The sequence below is a fragment of the Thamnophis sirtalis genome, unplaced genomic scaffold (genome assembly GCF_051295495.1).
Source record: "Thamnophis sirtalis isolate CommonGarterSnake01/CBP01778 unplaced genomic scaffold, rThaSir2_p1.2 scaffold_2, whole genome shotgun sequence".
Lineage (NCBI taxonomy): Eukaryota > Metazoa > Chordata > Lepidosauria > Squamata > Natricidae > Thamnophis > Thamnophis sirtalis.
In genome coordinates, this window is record NW_028261382.1 from 168,149,614 (window position 1) to 168,176,488 (window position 26,875).

The 26,875-nt window shown below is 42.6% G+C and overlaps 1 protein-coding gene across 1 annotated transcript; it reads right to left on the reverse strand.

Annotated features, from left to right (window-relative positions):
• Positions 1-1,279: 1,279 nt before the first annotated feature.
• On the reverse strand, positions 1,280-2,614 carry RNF182 (ring finger protein 182). Its single transcript, XM_087703872.1, has one exon. The coding sequence runs from the start codon at positions 2,405-2,407 to the stop codon at positions 1,667-1,669; it is 741 nt and encodes a 246-aa protein (XP_087559998.1). The 5' UTR covers positions 2,408-2,614; the 3' UTR covers positions 1,280-1,666.
• Between the last annotated feature and the right edge of the window lie 24,261 nt (positions 2,615-26,875).

Sequence of the window (26,875 nt, forward strand, 5' to 3'; positions counted from 1 at the left end):
TATCCGTGCTGTAGATAGTCAATATGGACATGCTCCCTTCATTGAAACTCTTCTAGCTGAAATCTTCAATAATGTATTCTTTCTTCTTTGCCTCCATCTGCACTTTCTTCTCGTTCTTCTACCTCAACCTTATACCTTTCCTTACAACAAAAAGAGCCTTTCTCCACTGCTGGGTTGAAGTGCTATCCACCATCCTTGAGTCAGCAAAGACCTATATTAACACCAAATCTGCTGAGTTGTTGTTATTCCAACACTGTCCACGGACAATCTCCAACTTTATACAACCTATTAGCGTTTTTCACCTCACTGCTTTGGAGGAAAACAATTGCAATGTTTGAAAAAAGAGGAAGAGTACTACGAAGCAAAGTGTTGGAATCAGGGAACTATTGTTATTTTTACACCGGTAGAGTTTCAAAGATCCTCTGATTCATGTCATGTGGTCATGGTAGAAAAAAAAACGTGTCATGCTTGTGTCACATATTGAGTGCGTATAGGGAAAGGCCAAAGGCTTTAATCTACATGGTCGCAACCGGAAAGAAAAATACATAAGCTATGTATATAAATAATGAAGAATGGCAATAAATTGCCATCTGTGAAATCAATTGTGAAATCAACCCTGTTTTTCCTGCAAACAGAAAATAATTGAGGAGAAATATAAGCAGAGGATTACCGATGGTGTGTGCCTGAAGATGGTGGGTTTTTGCAGCCTCCTGCTTGTATGAGTTGCTTACATATACAAGCATCCATCTTTCTCTTATGTTTTTTTTCCCCTGACTTCTCTATAGTCATCTGGCATAGAGATATCACCAATTCTCTTTGTGGACTGTAGAAACTGAACCCCGTATGCTCGGAAACCTATTCTTCCACAGGGAAACTCTATCCCAAAGGTGCTTTTTCAAGAGGCAACTGGACTTTCTGGTTTTTCATTGAAGATGTTTTGCTTCCCGTTCGAGAAGCTTCTTCAGCTCTGACTGGGTGGTGCAGAATGGAAGGGTTTATTTAAATAAATAAATTATTTGAATCCTACCATTCCTCAGAGCTGAAGAAGCTTCTTGGATGAGAAGCAAAACATCTTCAAAGAAAAAACCAGAACGTCCAATTGGCTCTTGAAAAAGCACCTTTGGGACAACCATGTCCTGAATGACCGAGAATCTCCATAGACATCTATGAATTCTAACGAAATGTCCAAGTGCTCTAATAAACCTCTTTTATGATTTCAAGGGACTAATTCAGCAGAGGGCAGTTCATAACATCCTAAAGAACATTACTCAAACACCAGTAGAAATAACACACAGTTTAATGCAGTAGAATTTTCATCTGAAATGGCTCCAGAAAGGCCAGTTGTATTCCTAAATGAAGAAATTATTTTAAATGAAAGCACTATTGTAACGTAGCATCAGGCACCTAGTTAAGAAGTTATTCAGGACTCATCTTCTTTCTATTGCTTAGTCTATTAAAAGTTATTATTCATTGATTAAACAGGATAGAGCATGAATAAAACAATTCATTTACTCCTGAAAGTAATAAAAGGACCACAAAACTGGTCAGTATTCTTATTCAATGGATAAACGTAACAAGAATATGGAAGAGAAGGATACAGTAAGTCACCCACGCTACATCGATGGCCATCTCATACGTTTCATTGCTTATTTCATTGCGATTGCCATTAAGAAGAAGCCATACATTCCAAAAACTCGTGACATATACATTGGCAAAAGCCGTAAACCATGAGAATAACAAGACTCGAGGGAACCAGGCTGACAAATACTACCCCCAGAGTGACTTTCTTTGATACCAGTAAGTAGATCCCTAAAGGCAAAGAACTAAAATACAGCAAGCCTAGCAACCAAACTAGGACTCGAATGGAAGTCTGGAAGAGTAAGGAGGTGCAGTTCCACACTGTCCAATGGTGGGGTACCGATGCCACAGAATCAAAACTTGTAGGCCTGTAGAATTCCACCACTGGGGTGGAGTTCAGTGTCGGGGGATTCTCTCTTTGTACTTCCATGATGGTAATAACCAGACAGTTGGAGGAGGTGTGGGAAGGACTGACAAGGGAGGCCAACCTTTTGGGAGTCAACAAAAGTTCCGTAGGGTTGTCTGGTAGACACTTCTTCACCTTTCCTCCATAAGTCAAATTGACCAAGATGTTGTTGTCGTCTGGAAGGCTACTCACCTCGTCATCAGGAAGGCATGTTTCGAACCTACAGAATGGACAAACAATGACTCCCTGAGGAGATTCCCCAAAGTCTATGATCTTGCAAAGGCATTTGGCACATACTCTGTGGCAACACTCCAGCACTTTAGGTTTCCTCTGCCTCAGGTTATAGCGGTTGTAACAGATTTTGCATTCAAGCTCATCTGAGCCCTGGGACTCCACGTTATCTTCTGCCAATAGGCTTGTCATTTCTTTTTAATACGCTGTAGACTTCTGGAGAAGGATGTCAGCCAAGCCCTTATCTTCTTTGAAGAAAAGTAAATATCCGAAAGAATAAGATTATCACATCACTTATATCCACCCAGGTAAAAAGAAGCAGCGATGGTATTCGATCATATTTATCTGCTTTATTCTTCAGTGTCTTCTTAAATGTTCATGTTCTAAATATAAGGTGAAATTTCTGCAGAGATTAAAAAAAAAGAGAGGCGTAGTTAATGGGAAATCCTTGCATCTTTATTCGAAATCTTGCAAAATGTCACTGAAATACTTTATTTTGCAATCTTATACTTCATTATTGATTGTTTTGAGAGTTTCAGTCTCAACCCATAAGATAAGGAGAGCTGGGAAAAGCAGGTAAAACAAAGCTTGTTCTGAAAAAACATAATACAAAGGAATGTACTATGGCATATCTTGCATATGGGCTACAGATATAACTTTTTAACATTATAAAGTTATAATAAACAGCTAAAAGGGAACCATTTCAGGGAGAAAAGGGATCGGATCTAGCTCATGTCCCAGCAGAATCAGGAGCTGTGATTTTCTTTTCTTTTGCTCTAATCCAAAGAAACAACATTTCCCCCCCTAAAAAGTTAGGGGGAAGATAAATAGATAAAAATCTTCTATCCTGTTTCTTCAACATGATTATTTATGCCACGGAACATTTATTTTATTTATTAGATTTATAGACTACTTGATTCTATTCCAAAGACCTGTATGCTTACGTTTTAGCAACACACCATCTATTTCAGTGGTGAAATTCAATTTTTTTTTACTATTGTTTCTGTGGACATGGCTTAGTGGGCGTGGCAGGGGAAGGATACTGCAGAATCTCCATTCCCTCCCCAGTCTGGGGCCAGGTGAATTTCACTCCTGATCTATTTGTTTTGTTTATTTTGTTTCTAGACTATTTAAAACCCTTCAGACATTTTCTGCAAGATGTAGAGAGAGTCTCATGAAAAGGAAACCACAGCGATCATATTTACAGAAATATGTTCTTTTGAAAGGCACGTGAGAATACCAGGTTTGGCACCGGAACAGCTTTTACATGATTTCACATTTATTGAAACGTGAAGGACTTCACATTTATCAAAGGGAGCAAACAGGCAGGATTGAGGGCCTCCCCCAGCAAATTGTCCCTTGGTCTACCATCTGCTTCACTAGATTATCTGATAATGGTGTTGGTACTCTATGCCCAACCAATGTGAATCTTTTGTTGCTTTATGCATCTTCACATTAAATTATCATAATATCGGCAGTGATACTTTCAATTTATTTCCTAATAGACCGCAAAATAGAAATTTACTTTTTCCTTAATAGTTGCCTGTTAGATATTTGTAATTGAAATATCCACCGTAATCCCAATATTCCTTTTCTATTCTGCCACTTTGTCACAACATCGATATCACATAGTCACCTGTTCTGACCCCCCCTTCTTCGCTCGTTCACAGACGACAGTCAGACAGACTTAAAAGGAAATAACTTTATCAGTCCTGGCTCACGCTGGCTGCGAGCCCAAAAATAAACATAAATAATGTCTCTGGCAAAAAGGTTACGCAGCAGAATGCAAAAACAAAGAGCTATTACAGCCACACCAAGCAAATCACTTCTCCAAGTGTCTCTTTGAATCAGGGTTACAGAAAGCAAATCACTTATTCAAGTGCCTCTCACAAACAAACCATGACCGATGAACGACGAACCATGAACGAACTAATGAACGTTGACTTCTGCAACCAGGGCGTGGCACCATCAGTCCTTTTATCTCCAGAAGACGACACTAATGAGCAACAGCTGGAGCAATATTCCTGCATCCCGACTCAACTCACAGCAAACTTCTGCTGAGTCACAACAGTCACCTATAGATACATTGCATTTATCTTTTGGTGGATAGAAGCTGAGAGCAGGAGAGATAAGCTATATTTTCACATTTAGTCATCTTCCCATAGGAAAACTGTTACTGGCAACGGGGAAGAGACAGCTGGAAATTTAAAGACAAACTTTTGGAAGGATAGTGATGGCAGTGGGGAGTGAAATGCCAAACCTAAAGAGATTTTAGGTAATGTTGGCTGTTCACGTCTTATTGGTTCCAAAATCTAGGAAAAAACATTTGTATTTTGGATAAAGTTCCAAAAAACCATTGAAGAAAGAAAGAAGAATCAATGACCCACAGATCTTCCCAATGTTAGATGACTTTCGTGGAGGCAGAAGAAAGTTAGAATGCCTGCCATCCAACAAAATTAACTCAACTTTAAGTAGGAAGTCGGAATACAGAAATAGCATTGTGCATATTGAGTGAACATGTGGTCTGCACACATGTCCATCCAGAGATGGTTAACTTTAATATGCATGGCCAGAAGCAATACAAATCAAGCTGTTGTTTTACAGCCTTGCCAGAATTTTGCTATGGTTTATCAGAAACGAAGAGATAGATGCATGAAAGTTGGGGAATGTGATCAATCATGCAGTAATGAAATAGCTGCCTGAAATGCTTTGTATGCATAAAATCAAAACTAAAAACTTGCTTTGCTTTGCTAATACAAGGGCATACCTTCTTAGATTTTATATTCTTAGAAATGTGTCAGGTTTACAATTGCAATCCAAATTAAGCTGCCCAGTGACTTTATACGCAGATCGGGATTAATTTGGAGTTCAATTAATACCAGATCATTTGTTGTTTTCTACAGATGTGTCATTTATCTGTTCAGGAATTACATTTTTAAAGTGGGTCTTTATCAGAAATCAGAGCAAAGATCAACTCGCCTGCTACAGCTTTCATTCTTCGGAAGCTGATAACAAGGCTTCCATTGATTTTGGTACAATATTGAGAAAACAGTATAAATATATCTTACTTATGTTTGCGACATGATTTGGATATGGAATGACAACTAAGCTCTTTGTAATAAGCCATAAGAGGATTATAAACATCTGTGGAAATATGATAAAGTCATAATACTCCATTTGTAACAAAAAAGAGAAACCTATGGGAAACTGGTATTTGCTTCTGCAGCTTTTACCTATATCCTTATCTCAAATACTGTATTATGTCCAGCACATCTTACCAAACTACCAATCTTTTAAAAATTGCATCAGATGAATATGTTATATGATTATTTTTGGAGTTTTTTTGCCTGAAGAAACCTATTATAAATTATCACAAAGGCTAATGAAAATAAGAAACAAGAAAAGTGTTGCATCACAAAACCTAGGATTCTAGCTACGATCCAATTAACGTTGAGAGATGGTGTTTCCGAAAGATTTGCATTGAATGCTTAACCTTTGCATTTTCTTTAGTAGAGAAATGTTTTGAAAGGATTTTCTTTTGACCCAATCAAAAACCTTTATTATTAGAAACAGCAGTCTGAGGTGGCGCAGTGGTTAAATGCAGCACTGCAAGCTACTGCTAGATCAGCAGTTCAGCGGTTCAAATCCCACCGGCTCAGGGTTGACTCAGCCTTCCATCCTTCCGAGGTGGGTAAAATGAGGACCCAGATTGTTGGGGGCAATATGCTGACTCTCTGTAAACCGCTTAGAGAGGGCTGAAAGCCCTATGAAGCGGTATATAAGTCTACTGCTATTAACAGTTCAAGTGAAAGCTTTCTGTTTCCAGAGCTTTCTCAGATATAGACAGTGGTTCATTTGTTTATTTGTGATAGAAGCATCACAATTAAAATAAGGCATACTACATGACACGGGTGTCAAACTTGCTGTGTAAAGTGACATTTTATAACATTTTTTTCCTCTTCCTGGAGTTGGGGTGGACTGAGTGTGACGCATCCAGCTGCGGGCCGCCACTTTGTCACTCCTGCTCTATCATATAAAATTTAAAGCATAAAATACAAGATTAAAATGTGTAGAAATCTAAATAGTGATAAATAAACTAAAGCAGGAGGAATGACAAAAGAACCTTATTTAGAGAGCAACAACAAACACAATTGATTGCAGAAAAGGCAGCAACTCCAGAATTGTGAAGCAATTGCAAAAGCTTCCTCACTTGGTCCTTGAACAAGTGCCACAATTCTTTGCTATTCAATCACAGTTGCCTGATTTTATACATGAGTCTGGAAAAAACCAATACTACTTCTTTTAAGAGTTCAATTCACCAATACTGGAAGAAGAAAGACCTGCCTACAATTCAAGAATGGACTTTGAAGGTTACAAACTTAGCCGAAATGGCAAAAATTTCAGCATATCTTAAAGAACATTCAAATGAGAGGTATAAACGAGACTGGAAAAAATGGATTGATTATATACAAAGCAAATAAGGGACTAGGAAATTCCAGATAGCTTATGCTTAAAATTAGTAATAACTTAAATTGTTAAAAATTTGGGTAACAGCAAGTAGCTGAGTTCAATGTAGAGATATTTTAGACTGTGATTGTCAAAAAGTTATACCATGTATGGGCTCTGGGAAGTCGGGGGGAGGGAAGGGAGGGGGGATCTAGGGGGAGGGGGGAGGGGGAAATATAATATGTGTTAAATTTTAAAGCATGATTGCACTTGTATACTGTGGTTTTTTTAATGTTAGTGTCAAAACAGAACAAACTGAATATATTGGAAGGTAATAAAAGTATACCGAAGGGAGGAGCTGAGTGAAAGAAGAAGGAGGGTGGAGAGGGTGAGAGAGAGGAGGAGGAGAAGGAAGGGAGGGAATGGATTAAGAGAGGGAGTGATAGGGTTAGGGTTAGATAGAGGGGGAGGGGAAGTAGGTGTAGAGGGGTATGAGAGAAGGAAGAATGAAAGTTGGAGGGGGATGAAAGAGGGTGTATGGTGGGCTAAGGCGGTATATTGGGTTTGTATTGTAGGGGGCATTTTCTATAAAAGTGAGGGCTGTGTTTATTACCCAATGTTATATGCCTCGGTTGCACAGTAAACATGTGATTGTATAGAATGAAATGGAAATAAAAAGATTTGTAAAAAAAAAAAAAAAGAGTTCAATTCACAAGGAGCTTCTTAAAGCAGTTGCATTTGTTCTTCAGTCTGGAAAGAAGGAAGCTGTTGCAGAAAGCTGAAAAGATTAGGAACTGCCCACAGGAAGGAATTCTTGAATTGGTGCGTTTGTATTGCAAATGCCCTGTCTTAAGTCAACTACTGCAGCTGTTTCTTGGCAAATGAGGAATCTTAATAAGGCCATGGCCAAAAGGATGCTGGTTACAGGCAAACATCTAAGGGAGAAGTTGTTTTGTGAGATATCCAAGAGTTCACAATTCTTGTGATGATATATGTTACGCAATGATTCCCTAAAGTGAGTTAATGTACTTTGTATCTATCCATATCAGTGGTGGTATTCTGCTAGTTCTTACCGGTTCGGTCGAACTGGTAGTGGCGGCTGCTGGAGGCCGTGGCACGACAAAACAGCGCTCGACTAAAGCGCGCCCGATTAAACCGCGTCGCTGACATCATCAACAGGGCGACAACAGCGAGCGCGGAGAAAGAAGGGCGCTTTAAATAGCGCTTTGAAAGCAAGCCGATTCAAGTTAAGGTAAGGGTTAGGTTTAGGGTTAGCTTTAGGGTTAGGTTTAGGTTTAGGTTAAGGGTTAGGTTTAGGATTAGGTTTAGGGGGGTTAGTTTTAGGTTTAGGGGTTAATTTTAGGTTTAGCGTTTACAGCGTGCTTCTGTCTCCGCGCTGTTGTCGCCCTGTGATGACGTCAGCTACGTGGTTTTGTCGAGCGCGCTTTAGTCGAACGCGGTTTTGTGGTGGAACCGCTGGAGGCTCCGCCCATCCACCCCAACATAATGCGTGACCTTCTGCGCATGCACGCTCACATTTGCAAACCAGTAGTGAAGGTAAGTGAATCCTACCACTGATCCATATAATGATTTTATTGGGTTAATGGGAAAAAAATGGCTTACCTGAAGGGTCCTTTTCTGTGCGCTGCGGGAGAGTCCATGCAAGGTCAAATTCTGTCCTTCTGCCCAATGGACTGGATTGAATTTCTGGCCATGCCTCCTGGTCTCCTCTAATATTCAGTTTTCAACGAAGGCATGGTCCCGTGTAAGACAAGTCTGTGGTAGCATCCATCAATAGCAATAGCAGTTAGACTTATATACCGCTTCATGGGGCTTTCAGCCCTCTCTAAGCGGTTTACAGAGTCAGCATATTGCCCCCAACAACAATCCGGGTCCTCATTTTACCCACCTCGGAAGGATGGAAGGCTGAGTCAACCCTGAGCCGGTGAGATTTGAACAGCCGAACTGCAGAACTGCAGTCAGCTGAAGTAGCCTGCAGTGCTGCATTTAACCACTGCGCCACCTCGGCTCTTCAAGGTCAAAACTAGGAGAAATTCATTCCAATGGAAAAAGGTACCCCAGGGTGGAATTGGACTCTCCCACAGAGCATAGAAAAGGACCCTTCAGGTAAGCCAATGGTCTCTCCAAGCAGCCCACAGGAAAATGGAACTTTTAATAAGTAAATGTCCTTTAATAACTAAATGTCTTTATCAGAGGTGGGTTCCTACCAGTTCGCACCTATTCGGTAGAACCGGTTCGTCAAATCTACCGAACCGGTTAGAAGAGGTTCCACCAGTGGACCCGGAAAGCAAGCCACACCTACAGAAGAGGTTCCAAAAATTTTTTGAAACCCACCATTCACACACACACACACACACACAGACTGACACAGAGAGAGAGAGAAAGGAAGGAAGAAAGAAAGAAAAAGAGTGAGAGAGATGAAAGAAAAAAAGAAAAAAGGGACAGAGAGACAAAAGGAAGGAAAGAGAGAGAGGGAGGGAGAAAGAGAAAGAAAGAGAGAAAGAAAGAAAACACATGGGCAGCAAGCCACTCCCACCAGGTCACATGGCCGGCAAGCCACTCCCACAAAGGAGGCCACACCCACAGGGTAGGTTCCAAAAAAATTTGAAATCCACCACTGGTCTTTATGAAATAAAACGACACCATTGGAAATAACTATATTTCCAATGGGAAGGATGACCATACTACTTTTTGCATAATTATAGAAATCTGGATTCCGCTTCAAAGGCAATCGCTCTCATTCACCAGAGTCCAGAAAAAAGAAAAGAAAAGAAAAGATGTTTCTCTTAATCTGCTCGTAAATTGCTGCAGTTTGCAAAACACCAGCCGCCTGTAAATTGCTTATGGCATTCTCTCTCCCAGGGTAATCTGATTGAGATCACAAACGCTGCCCTTGGCCCTTCCCTCCTTCCATTGCATTGTGATTCTCTCTGCTGATTGAGCTTCAGGTCAGTTGGTCAGCAGTTTGCATAAAAGCCTCCTGCCCTCCAGGCATTATTACTCCTCCAATCAACCATGAAAGGGTTGAAAGGTAAATGCAGTGCGTTGAAAAGAAGAAGAACAGCGTTAATTTCATACAAGCCTCTGGAATCTTAGCATTGCTTTGCATTGAGCATACTTTGGCATCCAATTGGTGAAGCTCTTCAGAAAGGAGATGTTCCAAGCCAGCGGCCTCCAATCTTTTGGGCACCAGGGACCAGTTTCATGGTGAGAAGTTTTTCCGTGGACCGGAGGGGGCATTATTTTGCGTGCTGTCCAAATCCCGCAAATGGGGCTTCCTTTGTCCGTGTGGCCCAGTTGCTGGAATTGTACATACCAGTCCCAGGGACTCCTATTCTAAGCAATAATGCATATGATAAATAATTATACTTATTTTGAATTTATCTCCATAACTGACAGCCAACATAATTCATATTATAAAATAGGTATAATATGAATATAATATGATATATAATATAATATGAATTGGGTTGTTCCATTCACCTACCTATTTGTGGTATAGGTAGTCCCCAGCTTACAACCATTTGTTTGAAGTTATAACAGCACTGACTTATGATCATTTTTCACACTTACAACCGTTGAAGCGTTCCCACAGTCACATGATCAGAATTCAGATGCTTGGCAATTGGTTCATATTTGTGGTATTGCGGTATCGCGGGTGTGTGTCATGAGATCCCCTTTTGCAACCGCCCGGCTTTTGTATGCCGCCCAGAGTCCCTAGGGAGTGGGCGGCATACAAATCTTATTAAAGTTGCAAAGTTACTTCTGACAAACAACGAGGAAGCCAGGTTCACTTAAACAACCATGTTACTAACTTAGCAACAGCAACGATTCACTTAACAACAGCGGCAAGAAAGATCATAAAACGGAGCAAAACTCACTTTACAACTGTCTCGCTTAGCAACACAATTGTTGGGCTCGATTGCCATCATAATTCGATCACTACGTGCATTTGGCAATGCTGCAATTTCTCAAGCAAAGAAATGCAGGTTTCTCAAGGAAAATCCCACGGTGAAGACACGGCAATAAGTTACCAGAGCAATTTAGCCACGTTATCCAGGAACAGTGGAAGCTAGTGCATCAAGTGGAGTTGAATTCATGCACCCCTTGTAACAGAAGTCATTTTGCGCCCGAGTGATGGCTGCAAGAGCATGCTCCTTAAGGGAGCATGCAAATCCAGCAATAGTGGTTAGTCCTTCTAATTCCCAGTTAAACCCCTCCCCCCCAATGCAATGTGACTAAATCTGAATCTGGGATTCGGATTCACCTTACTGACTTCGCCTGATTTAAAAAATACCCAGATAGGAGTAGGGGAGAGGTAAGGGAAGAAGGAAGCGGAGGAGGAAGGAAGGAAGGAAGTAGAGAAGGAAAGGAGGGAGAAAAGAAAGGGAAAATAAGGTGGTGTTACAACAGGTGCTAGGGATGGTAAACAAAGCAACCCAAACTGTACCTTATAACCTTTTAAATGGAATAACAAAAGTATAAGAATGGCAAAGAAAAAGAATAACTATGTGAATGTATACCTATAATTGCATGTAAGAGAATAAATGATAGTAAGAATATAAAGCATAATATAGGTAAACAATATTTTGTTATAAATAGCTAAATAAGCTAAATAAGAGCCGAAGTGGCGCAGTGGTTAGAGTGCAGCACTGCAGGCTACTTCAGCTGACTGCAGTTCTGCAGTTTGGCTGTTCAAATCTCACCGGCTCAAGGTTGATTCAGCCTTCCATCCTTCCGAGGTGGGTAAAATGAGGACCCGGATTGTTGTTGGGGGCAATTATGCTGACTCTGTAAACCACTTAGAGAGGCTGAAAGCCCTATGAAGCGGTATATAAGTCTAACTGCTATTGCTATTGCTATAGCTAAGTATAAATAAATATAGAATAGTACATAAATGGATAATGAATAAGGGGACCATGAATGCAAGATAGAAATGTATAGAAGGGAAAACACGAACTGCAAAGAAACCGATATGGAACTGCTGTGTGATATACGACGGAACTTCTTGTTCCTATATTGTTTTAAGTCATGTGTCTGTTTTTGTTGATGTGTTTGTGTTTAAAATAAAAATTAAAAAATAAATAAATAAAAAATACGCAGAAATATATCGCCAACCTATTTCATTACTTCTCTTTCTCCTGACTTAGATAACACACAGAAACATGTCATCAACATATGAATGACACTTGCTTTCCAACAGATTGTCCCAACAGTTTCATATATAGATCAGTGTTTTTCAACCTTGGCAACTTGAAGATGTCCGGACTTCAACTCCCAGAATTCCCCAGCCAGCATTCGCTGGCTGGGGAATTCTGGGAGTTGAAGTCCGGACATCTTCAAGTTGCCAAGGTTGAAAAACACTGATATAGATGATTGTATCAGGGAGGGAGGGAGGGAGGGAGAGATCGTGCAGGCGATCTGTTCCCTTAACCACCCTCCCTGTACGATGAGCGAAGAGAAAGGAAGTGAATAGGTGGGGAAACACTGGATTCTCAAACTGCTGCAGTGCTGATGAAGAAATAAATGAATGGCATGCTGCAGCTGTGGATAAACAGCATAAAAGGCTCAGTGTTCACAGGGTGGGGGAAGCCTATTTAGGAGCACTAAGACACTACACTGAATGAGCAATAAAGAAGCCTCTTTTCAACATAAAACTGGTTGGCCATGGGACACTGGATGAGGGAAGGCTGCCAAAGCAGGCATTCCCCCCCCCCCCCCCCCAGCATACTCGAACAAGATGCCCATGGCAAAAATTCCTCCTCAGCCCTGAAGATAAGGGCTTTCCCTTCCTTATTTCATTTTGGGTTCATTTAATCTACCATCTGACGTAAACAGAACACGGATGGTGGACTACTGAATTTCCGTGTTATTATTTTTATCCTATTGTTAACTGTATGAAAGCCTAGGTAGTGTTGGGGGTAAAAACGTTGGACTGGCCCCAGGGAATCCAAGCTTTTGGACTGGCCCCAGGGAGGGAGGGAAGTGATGGGTGGGTTTTCAAGAAGAGATGGTGTTGAGGACTCAGAAAGTCCTCGACTTACGACCTGGCGGCTAGCAACTAGCCAAGCCGCGCCCTGATTGGCTAAGGCGCGGCTTGGCTAAGCGCGGGCCGCTAGGGGCGCGCTTATTGGCTTTCCCTGCTTGACAGCTCCATATAAATAGCTGTCAAGTAGGGAAGGTGCTGAATCGCCTGTATATAGTTTCTGACCTGCTAATAAATCCTTCTGCGTTCTCCAGTCCTGGCTCCTGCCTCGCCCTTCCGCCGATCCTCTAAAGACTGAACAACCGCTTGTCTGAAATGGTGTAGATAAGTGATGGCAACCCTTTTTCTTATGGCGTGCCAAAATTGCATGTGCCCACTCAATCTCCCCACCTACCTGTGCATACACGTGCGACCCCTCCTCCCCAGGCTCTGGAGGCTTTCCTGAAGCCTGGAGAGAGTGAAAACAGTCTCCCCCAGCTCCCTGGAGGCCCTCCGGAAGCCGGAAATGGATCATTCCTGAACTTCCGGTTGGACCGTTACGGCCATATTTTGCCCTCCCAAGGCTTTCCTGAAGCCTGGGGAGGGCAACAAACGACCCCAACGGCCAAACTGGAAGTTTAGGAATGAACGTCTGGTTGGACCATTGGGGCTGTTTTTCACCCTCTGCAGCCTCCAGAGGCTTCCTGGAGCCTAAGGAGCAGTGGTGGGATTCAAGTAATTTAACAACCGGTTCTCTGCCCTAATGACCATCTGGGTAGGTGGGGCTCGGTGGTCATGTGACTGGGTGGGTGTGGCCAACTCAAGGTCAATCAGGTCGATGCCCTGTCAGCTCAAGGTCACTTAGGCGTTGCCCTGTCAGCTGGCCAGCGTGCGATGTGCACGCTGGCCAGCTGACTTCAGCCTTTTTTTGAGGCCATTTTTCGCCTCTCTGGGCTCCAGAGGCTTTATAGGAGCCTGGGGAGGGTGAAAACAGCCTCCCCCTGGAGGCCCTCTGGAGGTTTCAGGAGCTTCCCTGAAGCCTCCGGAGCGCAAAAAAACGGCCCTACGGGCAAACTGGAACTTTAAGAATGGACTTCTGGTTTGCTCATAGGATCATTTTTCGTCCTCCAGAGCCTTTAGGGAAGCCTCCTGAAGGTCTCTGAAGACTCCGGAGGACTAAAAACAGCCCTACGGACAAACCAGAAGTCCGTTCCCGAACTTCCGGTTTACCCGTAGGGCCAGTTTTGTGTGCTCCGGAGGCTTCAGGGAAGCTGCTGAAGCCTCCAGAGGGCCTCGGGGGGGGGGGGGGGCTGGGACCCCCCCCCTGCACTCCCCCCCTTTTGGCACGTGAACCAAAAAAAGGTTTGCCATCATTGCCATAGTACATGCACAGGCTTCACTGTTCTTGTAAAGTTTTTTATTTCCCATTGAAACAGAAGCAACTGGTATTGTGAACAAGACAATATTATTATCTTATTTTATAAAACTAGAGTACTGTGATAGGAAACAGCTGTATCATGAAAAAAATACTGTTTTGGTTTGTATAATAAAATTTTATATTCTTGGCCAAGTGTTTATAATTTAATTTTTAAAAAAACCTAAAATATTACAGGTGAACAAACCAATTGAAAGGACACTTTACGAAGTGTCACTTGAAATGATGTAGTTGTTTTAATGCTTCAAAGAAGAACGATTGTGCTTATGTTAATACACTTTGCAAAATGTCCCTGTTGAATGTTTTACACAGCCCCATAATGTAACAAAGCTAAGGGTACACGACTAATAAATGCCTGTACACAAAACACAAGGTTTGATTCAAATTTTAATTTGAAGGATTGGTAGAAAACAGCTGATTTGGAGACGCGAACTATATGGATTGAGTCTTGATTCATATCCTAATCTATGTATTGGCAAGAATGAGAAATTAGCAAGTAAATGTAGCTTATTTTACTTATTTATTGGCCGACACACTTGCTGAAGCAACTTTAAACTGTGTTAGAATGATAAAAGAGATTTAGATTTTTTTTAGATTTTAGATTTTATTGAACATTTATATGCCGCCCTTTTCCTTGAGGGGACTCAGGGCGGCTTACAACAATGGGGGGAAGGGAGTGCAAGACAAGACTTAAAAGAAAAAGAAACGTGAATAAAAGAAATTAACCATAAAAAACGCAACATTCACTCAACATTCGGGCGGGGTGAGAATAATCCTATCCCCAGGCCTGACGGGATAGCCAGATCTTGAGGGCTGTGCGGAAGGCCTGGACTGTGGTGAGGGTACGGATCTCCACGGGGAGGTTGTTCCATAGTGTCGGAGCTGCAACTGAGAAGGCTCTCCTCCGCATAGTCGCCAGTCGGCACTGACTGGCGGATGGAATTCAGAGGAGGCCTACTCTGTGCGATCTGATGGGACGCAGGGAGGTAATTGGCAGGAGGCGGTCTCTCAGATAGCCAGATCCACTACCAGAGCAATTTAACCTAGCCAACAACAGAATTGGATGGCATTTTCAGTAACTTCCTTAGGAGACACCAGACTATCCAAATGATTAAGAAATAAATACATTAAAATGTAGATTAAAATATTTTTTTAAAATAAAAACATTTCTAAATAAAATGCACAACGTTTCTTGGCAGAACTGAATGAAATGTCCTGGCTGGCACCAATGATCTTTCTTTAATGTCCTTTCAATTTTTATTTCAATAATCTAAGATAATGTTGTGTAAGAACCGTTTTTCCAGTTTGCAGATTTCCTGAAAAAGTAATAGCAATAGCAATAGCAGTTAGACTTATATACCGCTTCATAGGGCTTTCAGCCCTCTCTAAGCGGTTTACAGAGTCAGCATATCGCCCCCAACAACAATCCGGGTCCTCATTTTACCCACCTCGGAAGGATGGAAGGCTGAGTAAACCTTGAGGCGGTGAGATTTGAACAGCCGAACTGCTGAACTGCAGTCAGCTGAAGTAGCCTGCAGTGCTGCACTCTAACCACTGCGCCACCTCGGCTCGATGTAAGGATGTAATCCTTCTATCTTTCTGTGCTCAATTGTCATGCACACAGTCATAACTTTATTATATAATTATATTTATTATATTTTATTTATATAAAATTATACAAATTGAGCCAGCATGATATAAGTGGTTATATTTTTGGACTGGAACCAAAGAACAACCTATTTCATAGATTATTGCTCGGAAAAAAAGTGGATGAGATACAGTAGTGCTACATATGTCGTCTTGAGTTCCTGAGGGCACTCTCTCTAACAAAATAAATCAATATTTAAATGGATACATGTAATAGGCTGATTACCTTTCTCCTTGTTATTGCAGGAATAGCCTAAAGAAGATTCCAATATAATCTTGTCTTGATGTCCCAAAGAAAGGTTGAGATATAAATTTAATTTTTTAAAAATGTTGAAGGTGCCAAAACAGCATTTTCTGGGGGGAAGTTAGTATCTATGTATTCAGAGAATTGTATTAAATTGCATAGTTCTGTGAACATTCACAGTTTCTAAAACGATGAAGTTTCTACACAAATTATACATAATGTATAAATATAAAGAAAAGCTTATATAGAATATATTTAAAGGTGGCAAAAAAATGAAGAGTCTGAAATACTTAAAGGATAACTAACCTAATTATTACACTGCTAATTATGTTGAATGAGAGCCAATTTGGTATAGTAGTTAGCCATAAGACTAGAAGCTCGAAACCATGAATTTTAGTCAGGGTTCCCACTCCGAGCAGGGTGCAGAGAGGCCGGTTGGCCACCAGGAGGCACCTGAGCCTTGGACCAGTGGGGAGGAGACAAGGGAGAGTGAACCGGATGCCAGTAGTGAGTTGTTCTGGATGCACGGCATCGAAGAGCTAATAGGCGTCAGGAACAGTTGCGCAGTTACAGGAGGTAATTGCACTCAGCTGGTGGTCATTAGGCTCCTCTCCAGACTATAAAAAGACTCCTTGTGTACACGCTCCTCTTTGCAGAAGTCAACGCAGGATTGAATGTCGGAGGACATTACTGTGAGCTTGGCAGGCTGGATTGCTGCCAAGCCTTATCTGTGTTTATTGCTGCCCAAGATTGTCTGTGCCGGTTTGCTGCCAAGGACCTGTCTGTCTGTTAATTAAATGCCGTAACTCATCTTTGGCTCGGAGTGTACTTTGGTGTGGAACGAGGGGGGTCAGAATAAGTTTCTAAACTATTAAAATGCTAAAAGTATGAAGTTTTTGTTTTATTATAATATATAGATAATACTATATAGATAATTAATAATTACATTAACTACATTAATAATAAACAGCGATAAAATGCCAAGAACCTCAAATAATGAACTAAGAATTCAACTTTAAAATATGCCATAATCAAAACACATGGCCAATTTGGCTCTACCTCACAATTTGTATTTATTTTCACATGCAAAAAGCTTAGAGCAAAAACAAATCACAACCACAAGACCCCGTCTATGAACATTTCATGTTCCCAGTCTATATCATCACATTCTCCATTGAGGTCCTTGCCAAAGGTTAAGGAAAGATCATGCTACTAAAAAAATGTACTGACTGATTTAATTAATACTTACTATGCTTTTTAAAGCAGCACCCTCATGCATGCTAACGATCTGTTCTGTTCTGTTCCAGAGTGTAGAACAGAACATATCATTCTGACTCAAAGTCAGAAAACAATGATGTGATTAGAATACATTGGAATTGGAAAAGATCTTGTAAACCATCTAATCCAACCACTTGATCAAAGCTGGAATACATTCTCCGCAGGGGAAAGGGGAAATCTACTGGTTTCTGGGACAGTCTATTCCACTGTTCATTGGTGCAGCATTTTTTTTCCCCTGATGTCAAACAAAAATCTTTTTTAATCCTGTCTTTTGGAACAATTCTGTGCAATTCTGTCATTTGCCAGTTGCCTACAGTTCGGCAGTTCGAATCTCACCACGCTCCAGGTTGACTCAGCCTTCCATCCTTCCGAGGTGGGTAAAATGACGACCCAGATTGTTGTTGTTGGGGGGGCAATATGTGGCTCTGTAAAACCGCTTAGAGAGAGTTGTAAAGCTCTGTGAAGTGGTATATAAATCTAAGTGCTATTGCTATTTGGATCTGACAGCTTTTTATGTACTTGAAAACAGGTATTAGGTCTTCCTGTAGTCTTATTTTTCTGAATGCTAAACACAATCAATGCCTCCAATTATCCCTCATAGGTTTCCCCCGCACCCTTCCAGTCGTCCCGCTATCTTCATTACTTCCTTGTGGGCATACTACAATCTGACAATGCTCTTCCCACACAGATGCAATATTCTAGGTGCAATCTGACCAATACAGAATAGAGAGGACCCTGTTCTTGCCAATGCAATTTCATTGCTTTCTCCGCAGCTGCAGTAAAGCATTGATTCATGCTCATCAAAACATTCGGTTCCTTTTTTACATGCACTGCTGCTCGGTTTGATCCCCTGTTCTGTATTCATGCCATTGAATTTTCCTATACAAATCTAAGACTTTGCATTTGTCCCTTTCGAAATTCATCTTGCTGGCTTCCATCCAATATCCATAGGTCCTCCTGAATCTTGACCTATCTTCAAAAATAATGATCCTCGTTCCCCTCTCCCTATTTATTTTATTTGTGAGTCTTGTGATTTATAGTACAGTACAGTAGAGTACATACTGTGTGTATAGGGACGCAGTGGCTCAGTGGTTATGATGCTGAGCTTGTTGATCAGAAAGTTTGGCAGTTCGGTGGTTCAAAGGCCTAGGGCCGTGTAATAGAGCAAGCTCCCATTACTTGCCCCAGCTTCTGCCAACCTAGCAGTTAGAAAGCATGTAAAAATGCAAATAGAAAAATAGGAACCACTTTTGGTGGGAAGGTAACAGTGTTCCGTGTGCCTCTGGCATTTAATCATGCTGACCACATGACCACGAAGACGTCTTCCAACAGTACTGGTTCTTCGGCTTTGAAATGTAGATCAGCACCGCCCCCCTAGAGTTGGGATCGACTAGCACATATGTGTGAGGGGAACCTTTACCTTTATCTTAATTCTTGTAATCATATTTTTTTAACATGTTGAACAATACAAGCCTTAGAACGGATTTATGAAAGATGCCACTTGACTTCAATGGAGCCACTGATGAGTATAATTGTTCTGCCAGTTCTGTATCCATTTTGTTAGGTAAGCTCCCCGTTGGGAGAGCGAGTACGTTCAGCAAAGCGTTGTGAGAGTTGTGTTGGAGAACACACAAACCAGCATACAGAAACACTGCAGTTTAAATAGGCTTTTACTTTCGTGGAAATAGAGGTATCAGAGTCCATCAAACAGTCCAAGTCATACACGGATAAGACAGTCAGTCATCGTCTTTCAGTTAAGGGATAATCCAAATAACATAGTCCACTATCATATAATCAGTTCAGTACTCAAAGTTTGCTAACAGTTGCAAAACTTACAATAGTTCACAGCACTTTCTAACAGCCAGCTTCCAAAACACTCAGATCAGATCAGCCCAGCATCTAACGAAACAGAGAGCTAACAGTCATTCTGGCTCCCTCTTATGGCCAATTGAGGAAACAGTAACCAATCACATTTTACAGTATGATTTAAAGAAACAGGTATAGCATTGCTATATGATTTATATATTGCCAACCCAACCATTAGATTATATTCCTAACACATTTCATTTTCTCTACTAGGATCTTGGGGGAGAGTTTGTCAAATGCTTTTCGGAAAATCAGGGTGCAGTACATCCACCCCATTCCTGTTCATCAGGTTAGTTTATCGTGATTTATTCCTGATAAATCCATGCTAGTGTCAGCCTCTGTTTTGCTGCTTGCTTTTCGGCTGCCATTGAAACGGGGAGGGGGGGCATGGTATTTGGGTGTGGGAAATATTCTGTACAGGAGGACTGTTAATTGGGAGTTGTTCTCACCATCTACTGCGCATGTGGCAGGGAGAGGAGTTTCCCGCCAAGGCCAACTGTCCGGCATACCAACCTGATGATGTTTTTTGAAGATGTCTCCCACCTGACAGCTGTGGAGATATTGGATTGGACTATGGGCTGGGGTTACCAAGGGGAGGGGAATGGGTCATGTATTGATATCTATGCTTTCGCGCGCTTTTGCTCAGATCCAGCTTTGCTTAGCTTCTATTTACTTATAACCAGTAAAAGTACTCTTAATTCTGCAAAATGGAGTTGAGTGGTTTCTTTCTTGGTTATTAAGTGAAGCAGCCCTGACAGCTAGCTTTTGCCAAGCAAAACAGTTTTTTCTCTAGTTATTCCCAAGCTGACTACTTAACAATATATTGTAAAGTTCTGCCTGCTATAGACAGTCTGAACTAACTATACCATGGTCTTCTTTTTCCCTGTTTTTGAAGAAAAGAATAAATTTGCCCTCTTTCCTCCCTCTATCACTAACCCTGACCACCAACTGTCAAACATGATGGCAATTTCACATTCCTTCAAGAGCTTCTGGATGTGTGGGTAGTCCTTGTTTAGTGACTGCCTAAGACAATAATAGTTTAATTGAAGAGCATTCGGAGACTTCAGCTTGTCCAGAATGCAGCCGCGCGAGTGATCGTGGGTGCACCTCGGTTCACCCACGTAACACCTATCCTCCGCAAGCTGCACTGGCTGCCTATTGGTCTCCGGATACGCTTCAAGGTGCTAGTCGTCACTTATAAAGCCCTTCATGGTATTGGACCTGGGTACTTGAGAGACTGCCTGCTGCCAATTACCTCCACCAGACCGATTAGATCGCACAGAGCAGGCCTCCTCCGAATTCCATCCGCCGGCCAGTGTCAACTGGCGACTACCCGGAGGAGAGCCTTCTCTGTGGCTGCTCCGACCCTCTGGAACGAACTCCCCATGGAGATTCGAACCCTCACCACCCTCCAGGCCTACCGCAAAGCCCTTAAAACCTGGCTGTTCCGACAGGCCTGGGGCTAAAGAATCGTTGCCCCTATCTTGAATGGTATGATTGTTGCGTTTTAATTATGTATTGTCTTTGTGTTGTTGTTAACTGTCTGTATCCCCCTTCCCTTGAGTTGTGAGCCGCCCTGAGTCCCTTCAGGGAAAGGGCGGCATACAAATGAAAATAAACTCAAACTTAAAAAATAAACTCAAACTACAACAGTGCAGAAAAATAATAATTTTGTAATGAATTCCTGCAATTAAAACCTTCTCAATATTTCTCTCCCGGTCATGTGTTTTCCATTACAGTCAATTAGTATGTTTTGTCCTGTGTCTGACGCATTTTCCCAACTCTTCTTTTTGCACTCACAGAAAGGAGAGATTGCCCAAACCAGCTATCTCTTCCTGAGCTGCTTTTCTCTGAAGGATAGCAAGTCCCTCAAAAGTATCAGTCACAAGTTCACAAGCTCAGGCCTATCTTAGCTTAGTTGATTAGCACCCTGTACTGCCTTGCATATATGAAGTTCAGAAGACCTTAATCAGTTCCACACTGAAGGCTTTGTACTGCTTTCTAAATGGCTTCTGGCTCACAGTCATGAGTGCTCTAGGCCAATGATTGGCGAGCCTTTTGGTAACCGCATGCTGAAATTATGTGTGCGTGCACAATAGCGCGAGCGCATACCCCATATCCACAATGCAACAGAGGTGGCACAGTGGTTAGAGTGCAGTACTGCAGCCACTTCAGCTGACTGCTAGCTACAGTTCGGCGGTTCAAATCTCACCGGCTCAAGGTTGACTCAGCCTTCCATCCTTCCGAGGTGGGTGAAATGAGGACCCAGACTGTGGGGGCGATATGCTGACTCTGTAAACCACTTAGAGAGGGCTGAAAGCCCTATGAAGCGGTATAGAAGTCTAACTGCTATTACTATTGCTAAGATGCCCCGCCCTCCTGCTCATGCCTGTGCGACCCCCGCCCATGTGCATTCATGCGACCCCCCTTGTGCATGTGCATGTGATACCCCCCCCCCCGTATGTGGGGAGTTTTTGCCCTCTCCAAGCTCTGAAGGTTTTCCTCAAGCCTCTGGGAGGGTGAAAACGGCCTCCCCTGGGCTCTGGAGCCCCTCCAGAGGTCGAAAACATGCCCATTTTTGAACTCCGGAGGCTGGAAACACGCTCTGTTTTTGGCACCAGGAGGCTTCAGGGAGGGCCCCTGGGGGAGGCCATTTTCGCCCTCCCAGAGGCTCGAGGAAAGCCTCCGAAGCCTAGGGAGGCGGAAAAATGAGGCCCTCTGGAGGCCGGAAACACTTATGGAACTTTTGTAAGTTCCGTTTTTCGCTCTACCCAGGCTCCGGAGGCATTCCTCGAGCCTCCCCCAGGCTCCAGAGGCCCTCCCTGAAGCCTCCCAGTCCCAAAAATGGAGTGTGGGAACCCCAGCTGCACTCCCGCCCTCTAATCCATGTGCATGCATCTTCCACATCAGCTGGATGGTGGGAGGCACGCATACATGCGTGGTGGAGCTATACTGGGCAGTGGCTTGTATACCTGCAGAGAGGGCTCTGCACGCCACCTGTGGCACGCATGCCATATGTTTGCCATCACGGCTCTAGGCAAACAGACAGTATTGGCATATTTCATTTGATGGGTACTCTGCCATATGTACCTGCTTACTCTCTTGTAGTCCCTTTCTCTCCCATGAATATACATTCAAATATTAATTCTCTTCTTGCTAATTAATCCAGCACTGAGATGAATAATGTAGGGAGGAAAACAAAGTGGTGAAAATATTATTAAACAGTTTTTCTACTTTAGATCTTTATTTTATGATCATATATTTATGTATTTTCTTCTGACTATATGTATATTTATGCACATATACTATGATATATCAGCATATCACATTGTGTGAAATTGTATGTCCACATTGAAATATCAGAAAAGTAAAAGTAACTGAATAATATTAAATACACTGATAGATACCTGTGCAAATTTTAGTCCGAAACTGCATTTCTCCCAAATGGATATAGCTTGTATTAAACTGATTTATCTGTGAAATTCTACACCCTTCTTCCTTTTATACCATTTCTTCTCCATAAATACTTTTTATAATGATACATATATAAAAGTCTACATCAGAACCTGTAAATAGTTTCTTTTCTGAAAAAATACATGAATAGCCTAATTTTAAACACTAGATGAAAATCTGTAGGAAATCTCTAGTCCTTTTCTAGTAGCTTTTTAATAATAGTATTTTAGTGATTCACATTCATTCAGGCACAATAACTTTTTAAATACGTGGTTGTTTTGTAAAGGAAGCCTAAATTTACAAGCAAATTGCCTATATATAGCCTAAGTACTATTTGCGTATACTTATGAAGTATACGCAAATTGTGTTTAGACTATATATAGGCAATTTGCCTCTAAATTTAGGCCTGCTTTACAAAACAATCATGCATATTCTGTCAAAACATAGCATATTACAATAAGTCCTCAAGAATACCTTATAAATCTTTAATTTTGGCAAGGGTCCTGTGTTAGGCACTTTTTTAAACTTAAGATTTTCTTGACATGAAATTACAATGCTGGGGAAAGTAATTTGCCAATTACATTTAAATTTTCTTTATACTATTATTAAATAGGTATTGAAAAATGGTGGTACTCTCAAAGGCAGATTTTCAGTACCCGTGTTTCCCCGAAAATAAGACCGGGTCTTATTTTCTTTTGGGCCCCAAAATATGCACTAGGGCTCATTTTCGTGTGTGTGTGTCAATTTTTCCCCTATATACGGGAGGCTGACTTCTGCTTGCCTGCACCGGCTTATCTCAGGGCCCCCGCAGGCAGGCTACCCACGCCTCAACACCTGCCTCGCCTCACAGCAGCGACTCTGGCAGCCCCCTCCAGCAGGTATCCGTGTGGCTACCAGCCCACTCCTTCTGCTTGCTTGTGGCTGCAACGGAGCAGGAGTCCGAGTGATGTGTTGGTATTGCGGCCGCAAGGTAAGGTGGAGGGTTGAAGCTGCCCTGTGCATCCTAAACCAGCTTACCTCAGAGCCCCCCCGCCCCCAGCCAGGCCATCCACGCCCCAACACTTGCCTCGCCTTGTGGTCACAGCACCGAAACCAGCACACCACTTGGCCTCCTTCTCCATTGTGGCTGCAAGCAAGCCGAAGAAATGGCCTCCTGCACAAAGTTGTTGGTGCCACTGCCACAATCGGAGCACGAATGGCCTGGATGCAGGGGCCCTGAGGTAAACCGGTGTGATGTGCGTGGAGCAGCTCCACCCTCCCGCCTTGCCTTGTGGCACGGTGAACAACCAGACAGAAAGGGCGGCTGCGCAGGCTCTTAAATAGGATTTATTTGGGGGGTAGGGGGTTATATTAGGTGCACACATAAAACATGCTAGGGCTTATTTTCAGGACAGGTCTTATTTTGGGGGAAATGGTATTAACATATATCACCTCTTCAGAGATATGCCTACAAAAGAAAAACCCTGCATAGTTCATGTAAACATAAACAGCTGCAGACACAATCAGTTGGATTATTAGACTGTAAAATGTTTTCTACAGAATCTTGCAAAGTGGCTTTTTGCTTGCACAAAGTATAACGTGCTGCTTGGACTTCTACTTGCCAATCTGTTGCTTTGAATGATACCATAAAAGATTGGGCTATCAAACAATTTTGTGACAAATATCAGCTTTCTCAATTAACAACTAATTACCTATGCATCAGCGGTGGGTTTCAAATTTTTTTAGAACCTCTTCTGTAGGTGTGGCCTGCTTTGTGGGCGTGGCTTGGCAGCCATGTGACCGAGTGGGAGTGGCTTGCCAGCCATGTGACTGAGTGGGAGTGGCTTGCCCATCATGTGACTGGGTGGGCATGGCCAACTTGTAAAATGTGGTGAAACTCACTTAACAACCCTCTTGTTTAGCAACCAAAATGTTGGCTCAGAAATTCTGGCAATTAAAGCACACAAGTCTTAAAGCTGTCAAGTTACAAGACCCTTCCACCCCGAACCCTTTAGGAAAAAAAAACCCAGGGGTGTTCAAACTTGACAGCTTTAAGACTTTAAGGTTTAGATTGGACTCTTAGAGGTGGGCGGAGCGATTGGTGAGCCAGCCAATCAGTGAGCGGCAGGCGGGGCAAGTGTGGTGCAGACGGGGGGGGGGGAGCTGGAACCGGTTCTAAACGGCACGGTAGATTTGTGGAACCTCTTCTATAGAACTGGCAGGAACCCACGCCTGCTAGGCATACACAAATATCTGTCCCAAACTTGAGGCTTGAAGCAAAAGGACAAACTACAGGCCATCCCTGACTTACAATCATTCATTCAGCAACCATTCAAAGTTACAATGAAACACCCCCACCTCGGAAAAAAAAAAGTATTTATGAACCAGTTCCAAAGTTTCTATGGCTTTACCCCTCCCGTCATCATTCCAGGCACTTGGCAAGGGGCCCACATTAATGGCTGTTTGCAGAGTTCCACAAACATGTGATTGTGATTACACTGTTATTGCTGAAAAGCAGCATTTACTTCTGGCTTCTGGCAAAGATGAGTAGCAAACAATGGGTTCACTTAATGACCACGGTGCTTCTCTTAACAGCCGCTGGGGGAAAAAAAGGCTGTAAAATTGGGTGGGTCACTTGATAAGTCTACTTTACAATTGACGTATCACCATAACAGGGCATGGTAAGTCAAAGGGCAGGAGTTTGAAATGACAAAAGGTAGCAAAAATCATCGCAACCACAAGGTGGCAGCAAAGAGCTAGCGTTTCCATAACTTTTTGTTATCCAAACCTTTTTTGGTTACAATTTTGTAGCTCCAATGTGGGACGCCTATCATAAATGTATCCCTTTTGCAGATATTGCTTCAAATCCCATGCATTGCAAGGACATTTCGCATACAGTGATGCTTTAGTCATCCCATTCAAAGAAATCTTTGCAACTTGAAATGGATTTTCCCACAGAGCTTTTATCCATCTTCACAGGATCTAAACTGCCTTCTCTGGGCATTTATATGGTGCTGTTTCCATTCCCCACTCCCTGGGGAATGAAGCTGGCTGTATGATTATCTTCATTCCTGTCAATCTTAAGTTGTTGACATTGGGCAAGGAACAGTTCTTTCTTCAGACAACCAATAGGGAAATGCAAAAATCCAGTTGACGTCTTACCCCGTAAGCCCGTGATGGCGAACCTATGCCACAGGTGGCGTGCAGAGCCCTCTCTGCAGGCATGTAAGCCATTGCCTCAGCTCAGTTCCGTCACACAGGGATGTGCGCCTCCTGCCGGTCAGCTGGTTTTTGGGTCTCTGCCGTGCTTGCGCGGGGGTTGAGGCGCATGCGGGAGACGTGTGCGTGCACAGGGGTGGGGCACATGCGTGGGGCTTGCACACACGTGTGGGAGGAGGGTCACGTGTGTGTGGGTCACATACGCATGCACAGGGCGCAAGGGGGGTTGCATGCGCATGCATGGGGGCACGCACGCATTGCATTATGGGTGGGTGTACGCCAGTGGTGGGTTTCAAAAATTGTTCGAACCTATTCTGTGGGTGTGGCCTCCTTTGTGGGAGTGGCTTGCCGCCCATGTGACTGGATGGGAGTGGCTTGCCGCCCATGTGACCGGATATGAAGATGCCGAGGACACTTGTCAGAACCACCTTAAATTATCTCACACACAGCACTGGCATGCATAAGAATATGACGTAAACTTGTTTTTTAAAAGGCATCTTTGGTTTGCGTTAAAACAACTTCAACACACGCAATGTTCTGATTGCACCACAAACGCAGTAGTCATCCTTACCTTTCACAGAGGCCCTGAGTTTTATAAATAGGAGCATGATAGTGTAGAATAATCATATCCAAGGACCAGTGGTGGGTTTCATAACATTTTGGAACCTCTTCTGTAGGTGTGGCCTGCTTTCCGGGTCCACTAGTGGAACCTCTTCTAACCGGTTCGGTAGATTTGATGAACCGGTTCTACCGAATAAGTGCGAACTGGTAGGAACCCACCTCTGGTGCACGCACACACACACTAGCACACATGCTAACACACGTTTGTACACACGCTTTCAGCACTCAGCGCCAAAAATGTTAGCCATCACTGCCATAAACTATGAAAGTTCCTACAGTAAGAAAAATCCCATCATCCTGTTTACATAAAGGAGGCAAAATGTTCACTACATGTTATGTGGGTTTTCTCTGGCCATTCTACAAACAAGTGATGGCTTGAGGAGGGTTAATGTCTACCTGTCAAGATGTCATTCTTCTAGATATAAAGCCCACCTGAAACTGTAAGGAGGACGTTTAGCTCCAGAACTAGTGGTGGTTTCCGGGGAT

What these genes read in the sequence shown, in the direction of transcription:
- RNF182 (XM_087703872.1), bottom strand. Translation starts at nt 2,407, where the DNA reads ATGACAAGCCTATTGGCAGAAGATAACGTGGAGTCCCAGGGCTCAGAT.